Below are 12,258 nucleotides of genomic sequence, written 5' to 3' on the forward strand. Positions count from 1 at the left end.
GAAAGACTGCTCGATGTGGCAGCTGGAAGGGGAAGCTTTGCTTTTCGATAGACCCCCTGGCTTATCTGTTGGGTAAGCTCGGAATTTCGGTGGAGGAGGCGGACGCTAGCGCCCCTTGACGATTCAATCGAGCCACGCTTCTTCTCAAACCGACATGGAACTGTTGCATTCCCACTCGAGAACCGTAACAGGAACAGCACAGTGGTGTGGTTCTTCTACAAACGACCCAGGAGCTTGAGGCTCTAGGCCCAGTCAAATCGAATGCAGTATCTTCTTGCTGTTTATCCGGTGATGTGCTGCTGACTGACCTCCATTGACTTTACCCTGCTAGCTCTCGAGGAACTTCTTAAACATCGGCGATTTAGGTTGGTAGAGCGGGAAATGGAACAAAGTACAGTACGAGCAAGAACACCAGCTGTGTAAATGTCCAGTCAGATCCTATGTGCTTCGGCTCCTGCCAGGGAGTAGGAAACCTTCCTCTCTGGACAGACTCTTGTCTCAACTATACAGGCAATGCTTCCTGCAAGAATCTCTGTCATGTATTGTATTTTATATCCCAGGTGGACCCCAATATATGTTGGAGGGCCGGGTTCCAGGACATGGACCTCGGAGCATCCCCATAATGACCGAAGATCTTACAAGGCCCTGCGCGAGCGCGATATTTCTATGCCCGCGCCCTTGCAATCGGAACTGCCAAGCCGAGGTCTCAGGTGTCCTTGGATTGGGCAGCAAAGGACCTCCCGAGAGAACGAGCAGCGTGAGACTCGTGAGGTCGTACTCAGACAGAGTAGCGTGCGGAAGACTGGCCTGCAGTTGCCCATCAACGCGCTAAAACACATCCCTACGCGTCATCAGCACAGCCAAGTCGAGCGTCACAGGGGCAGCTGGGGGTCAATACGAGCCAGAACCACCGCTAGAAAACCACCACTCCAGCTGCAACTGTCATGCGGTGATGCACCATATGTGATGACTTAATCAGCACTTTGGTTTTTTTTTTTTTTTTTTTTGGCGCTGCAAGCTCATTACTGAGCCTTGATTTGTTTCCACCTTCACAACGTCGACTTGCATCGTTGCTAGAGGACCGTCGGTTTGCCGACCTTCAAGCCTTGTGGTGATCGGTGGCCTTCCAGCTCCGTACTAGCTCCCATAAATTTCCCATCGTCATTCTTGGTCGAGACGACAACGCCGCACAACCATTATCCTGTTTAATCTCGCTCAATAGAGAGCGTTCCTGTGCGACCACATAATTGTGCGCTTACAATATTGTGCTCCAAGTACCAAAGAGACCGCCCAAACCAATTGCGGATGCCGATCGACTGACAGCCCAGCTGCCGGATTCGCCGGGAACAAGGTCCCAACTCACTGTACTTCCTCCATATTCTCCAGTGACTTGCAACCTCTACCAAGTCCGAGATGTCGACTAAAAATCGAGGTTAGTGAGAGCGGAATCTTCATACAGGAACTATACTAACAGAGCTTCCATCCACAGTTCTCTCGTTCATGTCAAGCTTCTCAAATCGAGACACACAGCGGAGCCCCACGCCGAACACGCAAGTGCAGACAAGACAAAACCCTCACAGAGATGAATTTCCTGTTAGACAAGATTCGGCGAGGGGTGCTCCCACATCAACGGGCTCGAAACATCCTTACAACATAGATGGCGAATCGCCTCAGCCTCGAATACAACGCGAGCGCGCTCCTTCAAGGCCGATGTCTATGGTCCAGACATATCAGCCTCCGCTGATGGACGTGTCCCGGGACACGTTACCTGAGCTTCAACCGATTTTTACATTCTTGAACAGTCATGGGAACAAGCTGTATCAGGAGGGCTACTTCTTGAAGCTGGATGACCAGAATACGCGTTAGTGACCTCTTTTCTTGGGTTTGACCCGATTTAACTTGAAATAGATGGAAGACCGAATGCAGATCGTACATGGACCGAATGCTTCGCTCAGCTTGTGGGAACTGTACTCTCATTATGGGATGCCGCAGAACTTGATGCAGCCGGTCAGGATGGCGAGGTGCTCCCGAAATTCATCAACCTAACAGATGCCTCTATAAAAATGGTAAGCTTTCTTCTACTTTAAAATGCCCACCAGGCTAACGAAGCAAGATTGAATCTCTTCCGACAAGACAAGATAACGAGGCGCCCTTACAAAATGTTCTCAGTATCTCGACTGCTGGAAAGAACCGCTACCTTCTGCACTTCAACTCGCATCACTCCTTGATTCAGTGGACTGCCGGCATTCGACTTGCTATGTACGAGCATGCTACACTACAAGAAGCCTATACTGGAGCTCTTATCGCCGGCAAGGGAAAAGCATTGAATAATATTGGCATAATAATGGAACGTGCAAGGCTTCCGACTGCAGACTGGGCCCGAGTCAGATTTGGAGCAGGAACACCATGGAGGCGCTGCTGGTGTGTAATTACGCCACCGGACGAAAAAGAAGTCCAAAAACTTCAAAAGCAGCTCAACAAGAAGAGATCAGCCTACGACCGGTCCAAGCCCCCACTTTTGAAGGGAGACATCAAGTTCTACGATTCCAAAAAGACCAAGAAAGTGCGCCCCATCGCTACAATCAGTGATGCATATTCCGCATTTGCCATATATCCACAATCGAAACCGCTGATAGATGCGTCGACTCTCGTTAAAGTCGAAGGATCTATCACTATTCATTCCAATCCTCCTTCAACCACAGAAGGCTTTGTCTTTGTCATGCCAGAAGTGCATCCGGCAGTATCGGGGTTTGAGATGATGCTCCGTTGGCTGTTTCCGGTTTTTGATACTTTTGGTCTCTATGGCCGACCTGGTCGACTAGTTGCTGATACATCGGATCCACAAAGTCTCATGTTTGCAATGCCCAAGCACCGAAGATACGGATACTTGGAAATTTTAGATGTGACGGGCCTCATCTTAGAACCAGGAAACGCCAGCTGGAGGGAGTCTGAATGGAGGAAAAGAATGAAGGACTTGACAGCCAAACGTATGACTGCTGTCGAAAATGGCAGCCGCTCAAATAGCAGGTACAGCAGTCGGAGAAGTACACGCAATAGCTTTGGCCCATCTCGCAGCCGCATACAATTCGATGACAACGTATCTATCAGATCTTCCCCATCGATAACCTGGGGCTCGCAGGGCCCTCCACCTGATGGCCCCTTGGCTGGAATCCCACGAACTGATTCCGCTCCTCCTGGCGCAAATTCTTTCGCACCTCCTAAACCTCAACATCAATCTCACGCACACACCAGGTCCGCGTCGGACACACAGGGCTTGGATCGATTACAAGATCAGGGACCATCAGGCTATGACGGCGCTTACGAGCCAGCACCTACTCCACCGCCACATGCAGCTGGTGTGGCATCAACCGGACGCGAAGGAACGAATCTGCGGTACATGGCTAGCACTCCGGAGCGTGTCAGTTCTGAGGATGAGGCCCGAATCACCCCTGTGAGAGAGCTCCAGGAACTTCAGACTGTTACCTCACCAGAACCTGTTTCGGCGCCTCCTGCTTTTGCACATGCGCCTGGTGCTAAACCAGCAAGCAAACCATATCATTCACCAGAGCTACGCAGAGCTAACAGCCGTATGTCTAATGCAACACTGTCTCAGTTGGCTGGTGCGGGAGGTGTTGCTGTTGGATATCCTGCGAGTGAAGAGATGCCACCGCCAAGTGAGGATCAGAGGCGTCGCTATTTGGAGGATAATGGCCAGAGAGGGGTACTGTCAGAAGCCAATGCATTCGTTCTTCCTGCTAACCGAGACGGTCTTATTGAAGGCTTGGTAGCAAACACAAAACCTCGATTTTCTTTCGATCAATCCTCTCCTTCTCGACCTTCGAATTCCGACTTGGAAGCGAGCTATTCTCGACCACCACCGCAATTCTCATTTAGTTCACAAAATCCACCCACAAATTATCAACAGAATTCCACCCGCTCGGGGCCAACATCAAATCCCATGGACGAGCCAGCTTTCGGTAATCGTACGTATGAGCCGCCAAACACATTCACTTCTGCACAACCGCTTGACCAAGCACCGTCAACGTATCAGGGCCACGTTTCTCAATCATCAGAAGACTCCACACATAGCACAGCATCTCAACCATCTCGCCTACAAACTGGAGCAAACGTAAATCGAAAGCCGCTTCCAGCTCGGACTTCGAGCATCCAGACGCCAACTTCTGCAGAGACAACGGACAGTGCAGGCAGCTTAGGCCGGCATGTTATCGACCAAGCTGCTTTTGACATGATCGGACGTAACGATCAGAAGCTTGGGCCAATGCAAGAGAATCCCATACATCGCCAGAAGAGTGGGGCGAGCAGTATTTACGACGACACAGCGTCAACGGCATCTCCAGATTATGCTAGTACTCGAGCGTCCAATGACACCCGGAGACCCGAGCGAGTTGTGGATAAGCCACGGGCCGGTGTCATGCGGACCGTGGGTGATTCTCAAGCCGGAACGGTACAGCAAGGATCGAGCGCGCAGTTTAACATCGACTTCGGCCCCACGCTGAATCTAGCCTCTGACCGACCGTTAAGAAACCAGAGTCCTGGACGAAATCAAAGTTATGCGGCGGCACCTCAGTACGGAAGAGCAATCAGTCCCGGTCCGGCCATAAACAATTATCGTACTGACCGACCTCCGAGGCAGCGAAGCCCCGCTGCCAGACCTGGAAGTTCTGGTCTATCAAACTCGCCGCAACGGAAACCTGTCTCGACAGAAAACATGCACCAACGCAATGGCTCAGGGGATAGTAGAACATTGCCTTGGCAGCCAGGAATGAGCTCGATTGGAGTTGCTTCTAGTAGCTATCAAGTTCTTACTCCAGAGCAATATGTCCAGCAACGTGCGGCAGCGACCCCGCTCTACGCACACCAGCGACCGCAAACCTCTGGTAACCGTTCCAATACGCCTACGCCACCGCCTGTTCGTAACCGATCGAGCGAATACCTCGGTCAATTGGGTCATTCACGTAATGGCTCCTCAGTCGATTTGCTTCAACGACCCTCTTCACGAGCTGCATCCACTACCTTGGGGCCTTCAGGATCGGGGGACATTCCTACGACTTTGTCTGCTCGTGAACAAGAGCACGTTTCACGGATGACTGGTCAACCTCTCGTCAATATGGCCCAAAACAAACCTTCTGCTCCCGGAGGAGGACTCATCGGTGCTATAGGTGTGAGGGAAATGGAAAAGGAGCAATTGAAGCAAGGCATCAACAGCAGAACTGTCCAGCAGGCGATCGCACAAAGGCAGCAACAACAGCAAATGGCCTACCAGCAGCAATACGCTGGACAAATGGCGGCAGATTACCGTGCTCCTCCGGCGCAATACGGCAACATGGGCCAATATCCGGCGCAGTTTCCTGGGCATACCGCAAGACAGCAATCATGGGTCTCGCCGGCAGCCCAGGTCTTTGCTCAAGGAGGTGGATTCACCGCCCCACCTCCCACATTCCCCACCCCTCCTGAGCAAGCAGGATCGCCTTCTCAACAGTATCCACGACAAAATTACTTTCAACAGCAACAACCAGGAGGTGAGGGGAGAGGTAATAGTCCAGGATATCACGGACATGGGTTTTAGATGATGTAATCGAGCGTTTTTTTTTGGCGTTTTTTCCAATGGGCAGACAAGGATTAAGGATTGGGGTATGAAATGATGTGACGATTTCGTTTGGGGTCACTGATGGGAATTGGGGCTTTGGGCTAGCAGCGAGAAACCTGCATTGGCGTTCTCTTTTGTATCATTGCATGGTGTAAGAGAGGCTCACAGGGTTGGTTGCATTAGTTGAGTATTGCTTTTCGAGAGACTAAAATGAAGCAACGATTCTGGAAACCTTGAAATGTCTCGTTGCTTGGTATGAAATGATAACCCCCTTTTGAAGGCATTGGACTCAACACAAAGCTCCAAGTCTCACTGACGACATCTTAATAGTGTCCAGGGAACGAGGTTACTTTCAACGGTTTCAGTGTCATTACGATATCTCGACACCTAGCCAGGATTTTCCAACCCAATGAACCAACGCAAACTCGCTAATCGACAAAAAAGCCCAAACTCCATCACCTAGCCACCCACATCAACCTCATCGCCGTCCAGACCGTTCCGCTTCCGCAATCGCCGCATCGATCCTCCTCTCCTCCTCCTCCAGCCGCGCCACCTCCTCAGCACTCATCCCATCCTCCGTCAGGAACGGCGCCTTGACACCCTGTGTCTCTCCCGCGCTGTACATCCGCGCACTATGCCGCGCGTCCCCGTAGACGGGCATCGGCTGGTCGCGGTACTCTTCATACTCATCCGGCGGCGTGGAAACCGTTAATGAGCGCGGAGATGCGGGTCCTGAGATCCGCGAGACTGCAGATGCGTTCGTTGGTTTTCGTCGTGGCACTGCTGAAGCGGCGCCGGTATAGGGGGCTGCGGGGGTGGAGTCGTAGGCTGTTGGAGAATGGGCGGAGTGGCGTTGGATGGGTAGGGTCTCGTCTACTGGGGAGGCACCGTTGGCGATGTTGTTGTTGGCAACGTTTTCTTTCTCCATCATGATGGCGCTGCGGCCGAAGGAGTCGGTGTGCATGTCTCGAGTGAGCATAACTTGCTCCGGTGGTGGGGAGCGTGAGCGGTGTTTGCGGCGGAGGAAGAAGAGGGCTGCGAGGAGGAGAGCGGCTACCAATACTAGGGCGCCGAGGGCGATGCCGACCTTGGCGCCTGTTGATAAGCCGTTGGAATGAACAGTGATTGATGAAGGGGCGGCCGAGGCTGTCTTGGTTGATTGGACTGTTGTTGTGGTTGTTCCGGTGGGTGATATTGAAACAGTCGCACTTGTAGGAGCGGTCGCTGTTATTGTTGCTCCAACAACGCTGATACCGGAAGAAAAAGATGTAATAGACAGCACAGTTGTGGGCATGTCTGGCACAGCCGTTGGCACAGTCGTTGGCGCTTGCTGTCGTGGGCTTAGGTCACGGCTGTTTTCCTGTGACGCCTCTATTGTGAAGAATGGCCCATAAGAGCTGCAAACAAACCGGTCGATATATGTAGTGTTGTTGGCAAGGCAGAAGAAGAACATCGCGCTTGGGTTTACAGTCACAGAATTTGACAGTTGGATATCCAGGAAACTATTTTGTTCAGTTTGTTCATCTGGATTTATGGGGGCATCTCCATTGACGTCTGAGCAAATTAGATGGGCCAAAAAAACAACACAAGGAGGAGCACATACTGGGAATATGAGCGATAGCCCATGTGTTCGAAGAAGTCATATGATCTAGTCCGCCGCTGGTTTGGCAGACAAACAGAACAGGACTGAAAGGAGATAGGTTGCCGTTCGACGAGACTGGGGGGAAAAGAATCTGGTAGGACACTGGGTCGGGTTTATCTGCCCGGTAATGCGAGAGTGCGACCCATTTGCTCTCGAAATAACTGAAAACTGGAGCAGAGCTGGCGATTGATGTTGAAGCTACAAATGTAGACGTGGTTACCGTTGAAGGGGCGCCGGTAGGCGGAAGAGTATCGCTGGCTGCGCTCGAAACACCCAGTAGACCTGGATTTGAAGGACTCACAACTGGTGCTGCCGCCGCCGCCGCTGTCGTCGGCTCCCCCATCGTGATTCTTGCTGGATTTTCTGGATGTTGATGGTGTTGTCCAGCTTGACCTCCCTCGTCTCGGGGACGTGGAACCGCTTGTGCCTGACGTCCCAAAAAGCTCACCGCAAGAATGAGGCTAAAGCCCCCAAAAACCATAACATCCACAGCAAGCAAGACACAAAAACGAATCACCACGGCATCGAACAGTCACAGGGATCACAGAATCATTCGAAAGAGATCAAGAAGTAAGCTCAGCTCGGGCGCTGTGGGGAACGCAGCACTTAATAGTGGACAGGCAGGGCAGGAAATGGTTTATCGTCAGGATGGGAGGAAATCTCACTCAGATGCCGCAGGGCTGCGCCTCAATATGGTCGATTTGCGCATCCTTTCACGGTTGGTGTAGCAGAGTGTCATCCCCGCAGCCAGCGCCAGATGATTGGCGTAGGCTGAGGCACCCTGAGCGAAGGATGACACCTGCGCCGGGCGCGGCGTGTGAGAGGACGCAGGCTGGCGGAAGGGCTTGCGCGGGAGGCTGAGTAGGCCTGTCGACAGTTGGCATGCGTGCAATGCTTCGGATTTGGAGGTGGTATTGCAAGAAGGGCGCAATCTGGACAGATGGTGATAAACAAGCGGACCTGGTGGGCGGATTCTGGTTGAGTACATACTTCGTGCCTCCGTACCAATGCTGGTGGTGGTGGTGCTGCTGCTGCTCTGCTGCTGATCGAGGCGGTGAAAATTGGAACAAAGCGAGGCTGAAGACACGCTGCAGCGCCTCCAACTCGCTCGCTTGGCTTTTCATCCGTGCCCTGAGCCCCTTGATTATGTCACGTGTGGTGTTATAAAAAGAAACCCCTGTGCGAAGTGGTTCAATCATGGCTTACCATTGCATTAGCCCTCTCTAAACCGTTTCACGCCCCATGCAGCCTCGCCAACCAGACGCCGCTGACCCGACAGTATAATTTGCATAATTCGTGACACTGACGAAAACAACCTCCCCGCTGCACATCTAACCCACGGTGATCTCGGCCGTGGGGTCCTTTCTTATCTCCAATTCCATCAGACCCTCTTGTTTCTCAATCACCAGCCCTTTCTCATTGGCCAAGTGCAATAAGCAAATGAAACAATAACTCGTCGAGATGTCGTTCATCGCCTGCTTTGGATATACGCCCTGCAAATTCTGCATCACTGACGTGAATTTCAGACTGCCATCTGCTCCTTTCTTGGGCTCAGCCTGTGGAGTTGGCAATCTTCCAGGAGTTTGGGGTGGTAGACCCTATTTTGTTGTTAGCAACTCTCCTCTCCAATCAGTCAACGGTCACTTACTGGTTCGAGACTGTCAATTCCCATACCCTTCCACAACTCCTCCTTCAGCCGACGCACGTCAACTTTCTTCGCAACTCGGGCATATTGTACATATTCTGGTCGCAATCTGCGACTCTGGGTGACAAGTTGCGTCCCAAAAGCGCCTTCCTCACCCTCCGCGGTCTGCGTCATCCCACCACTGAGAATCTCGTTCATTCCAGCCATGCCGCCTTCTCCACGATCTTCGGCACCCGGGGAGAAGTGTTCTCGAGCATCAGCAAATTCCATTTCGTCGTCATCGCCAATTTCTCCAGGCATAGGTAGGCCGTCATCTTGGAAGAAGTTGGCATCATAATCGCCTTGTAGAGGAGCGTCCTCATCGATTCCCACAGGGTCTTCCTTGCGAGCCCAGAAAGCCTCATCCATCTCACCCTCGGGAGCTTCATCTTCCTTTGTATTTCCAAAGGCATTCTTCGCACCAAATCCAGATCTTCTAGTCCCCATGCGGGCTCTTGGCTTCAAGAAAAGACGAAGAAGTTGTTTCGAGTTGAAATGTTTATCATCAGGCAGTAGATTCCTAGTCTTTGACTTCCAGTCCTTCTTGGGGAGTGAGATGACAGTGTTCGACGCAGCCGGCGTGTAGATCGTCTCCGCGAGAGTCGAGCTTAGAGATGACAGAAAGTCTATCTCAAATGGCTCCTTTTCCTTTCGCGTCTTGGTTGCTGAAGCTGGCTTGTTGATGTCCTTGATCTTTCGGATTCTCCAGTGCTCAGGGCCGGCCCAATTCTTATGCAGGGCCTCATCGAAATAGCTCAGAATATCGTCATGTCCGCCATGAGCCTTCGCACCATGATCCATCGATACAGCGTACTCGCCGGTCTCGGGATTGAATGCTCCCACTCCGTCCCCATCTTCGCCATCGCCGCCCCCCATACCATCGTTGTCAAATCCAATATCGTGAACACGCATTCTTGTTTCGATTGCAGCATCGCGAGCCCAGGCTTCGCCTCCTTCACCAAAGCCAGTGTCCGGAGGAAGGTCGAAGTTTCCGAGAAGTCCATCTTCGTCGTCTTCAAAGCCAGCTGGATTGTCATCGTCGAGAAATATACCTGATTTATCCCCAACTCCACCGTCCTCTGCAGGCTTGTCCTTGTCCTGCCGCCAGTCTTCGGGAGTCTTCAAGAACGGAATATCCATCGAGCCGGATGGATCGCCGAGATCAAAATTCTTCAATGAAGGGCAGATATCTTGCTCGTCCAGACGGTCCAGACTTGGGAAGAACTTGGCTCCTAAAGCCCCGACATCGATTTCAACATCTTCCTCGTCCTCTTCTAGCTCTTTCGTTGTAGTTTCGATCATCGAGTCGGGCTCAATCTCCTCTTCCTCCTCGAGAGCGTCATCTTTTCGTCTTGTAGATTTGCCCTCACCCGACGCATCACCTGCATCGTCACTACTGTCGAAAACGATGCGGCCCTGTGAATCGATTGCCAAATGATTTAAAAGTAAACCCTTTGCACCCCCTTCGTCGAAATCTGCTGAAGCCTTTTTGAATAATGGATCAACTGAAAATTCGAGCTCGAACTTCTTCAGTTGAAGTGCTGCAAACGAGCTTGCTAAAGTTGCTTCTGATGATCTTTGTGCCTGAGAACATGTTAGCTACACTTCAGGACATCTGAATGTAAGCGAATGAGGAGGATAATTGTCGCCGAATATTGTGGCTGGGAATAAGGTTCGTGCGAGGATTGGACTCTGCCGGAGCGAGCGATGGTATGAATCTGGCAGCAGAAACCGCAGTCATTTGATGCTCGGGGCAGCTTAACTCCGCCAAAAATTATTACTTAGTTTACCTGCCTGCTTTACTTGGTTTAGCGCTCGCCAAACCAACCACTGTTTTTGCCAGTGCACTCTCGGGTGCGATTCTGGATCAATGCAAATGGTAAGTCCAAGTGATGCGGCAAAGCCGCTCTAACGTGGAGGAGTTACTAGTTCCAAGGAAGTAAAGCAACGATGCCAATGCAGAAAAGGAGCAATGAACTACATCTTTCCTTTTCGGGAGAATGGGGAACAACGAAACATCTTTCATGGTCTAACGGCCATAAATTCCGCCTGTCATTCGACAAAGTCGCGCGGGGTCGGGGCTCAGCTCCTAACTTTGAAGTGCTCCGAGCACTGCTCCGAGTTCCAATTCCTTCTCTTTTCATCATCTAGAACCTAACTTCTCCGCGCAAAATCCCAGCAAAAAAAGATGTTTAAAACATACAACAGCAGGTATTCGCTGGTGGTCACCCACCCAACTACTAATCTGCCGATCTGAGGCTTGTGTATGGCAGAGCGGACGGGATGCCCATTTCTCCTCAGTCTATGGTCGTATGTGACAGCAATGGGACTATTCAATGCTATGTCCCACAAGATGAAGTTCAATCCTAGCCGGAATCCAAAAAGTGGGTCGCGCTTGCGAATTGGAACCACTCGCCTCGACTATTGTCCATTGTGAAAAAACCCCAAAACAATCTGCCTCGCCGCTGATGTAGCCTGCATGAAGCAGAAGATATGCTCTGAAAATAGAAACACAAACGGGGGCATGGCTGTGCAGATTCAGGTACTCAAAAGGGATCAATCAACTCACCCTCTTCTTAGGCTTCTTCCTGACAACTCCATCTTCATCCTCCACTTCTTCCTCGCTCTCTTCTCCTTCTTCGTTTTCGCCCTTTTTCTTCTTGTTATTTCCGCTGTCGGCTAAGCCACTCAGGAGTTTTCCTGTCTCCGTCGCGACGCTGTCGACTCTGCTCGTATAAATTTTGACACAACCATCCAAGGTACAGCTGGCTTTCTGGAAGTTGACTCCATCTCCCTCCTTCAGCAGCGACATGTCGTGGAAGTAGTCGATGAGGGCGAAATTCCAAGAATTTGTTGCGTTGATCTTGTTGTCCGTAGCCATCTTCATCCACTCCTCAAAATTGGCAAGTATAGGTACGCGCTTCATAGGGGTAACTGCTGTTCCTCCGACCATCATGACTCCTCCATCAAGATCATTCTCTTTTCCAGCTGTGCATCGCGGCGTTTTCGGGTTCGAAGATGGTGAGGAACTGCCTGCTCTGTCGAAGCTTGTGAGTTTCCGCATAGGGGATGCTGCAGCTTTGATTTGGTTCATCTGGATATCATGAAGCGCGTGCCGCGATTGCAGCCGTTTGGCCTTCTCTTGAGCATCATCGTTGAGGGGAATCCTGTACATTGTTAGCACTTGAACGGCGTCGCAACCAGAAGCACCAACTTGACGGGTGATTTGAATGGCGACGCAGCCAGGGAGCCTGATGCCACCCGGCCATTGTTGCCACGCGGATTCTGGGCTACTCGAGGCATCTTGTGCAAAGTCGATATGGT

At 51.5% G+C, this 12,258-nt stretch overlaps 3 protein-coding genes across 3 annotated transcripts; 1 reads left to right on the forward strand and 2 right to left on the reverse strand.

Moving 5' to 3' along the window:
• Positions 1-1,007: 1,007 nt before the first annotated feature.
• Positions 1,008-6,045, forward strand: K444DRAFT_669592 (uncharacterized protein). The gene is made up of 4 exons (XM_024887541.1): positions 1,008-1,432; positions 1,490-1,861; positions 1,909-2,066; positions 2,114-6,045. Exons 1-4 carry the CDS (start codon positions 1,414-1,416, stop codon positions 5,585-5,587), a joined length of 4,023 nt encoding a protein of 1,340 aa, XP_024728803.1. The 5' UTR covers positions 1,008-1,413; the 3' UTR covers positions 5,588-6,045.
• Positions 6,046-6,086: 41 nt separating this feature from the next.
• On the reverse strand, positions 6,087-7,731 carry K444DRAFT_637140 (uncharacterized protein; the record flags this gene model as incomplete). Its single annotated transcript, XM_024884088.1, has 2 exons — positions 6,087-7,162; positions 7,212-7,731. The coding sequence occupies 2 exons, from the start codon at positions 7,729-7,731 to the stop codon at positions 6,087-6,089; spliced, it is 1,596 nt and encodes a 531-aa protein (XP_024728804.1).
• An 850-nt stretch (positions 7,732-8,581) lies between these two features.
• K444DRAFT_543913 (barren) lies at positions 8,582-12,237 on the reverse strand (the record flags this gene model as incomplete). The annotated part of the gene is given in 5 exon segments (XM_024876003.1): positions 8,582-8,848; positions 8,899-10,518; positions 11,138-11,236; positions 11,504-12,101; positions 12,119-12,237. The coding sequence occupies 5 exon segments, from the start codon at positions 12,235-12,237 to the stop codon at positions 8,582-8,584; spliced, it is 2,703 nt and encodes a 900-aa protein (XP_024728805.1).
• Positions 12,238-12,258: the final 21 nt, after the last annotated feature.

This window comes from Hyaloscypha bicolor (genome assembly GCF_002865645.1).
Source record: "Hyaloscypha bicolor E unplaced genomic scaffold K444scaffold_182, whole genome shotgun sequence".
NCBI lineage: Eukaryota > Fungi > Ascomycota > Leotiomycetes > Helotiales > Hyaloscyphaceae > Hyaloscypha > Hyaloscypha bicolor.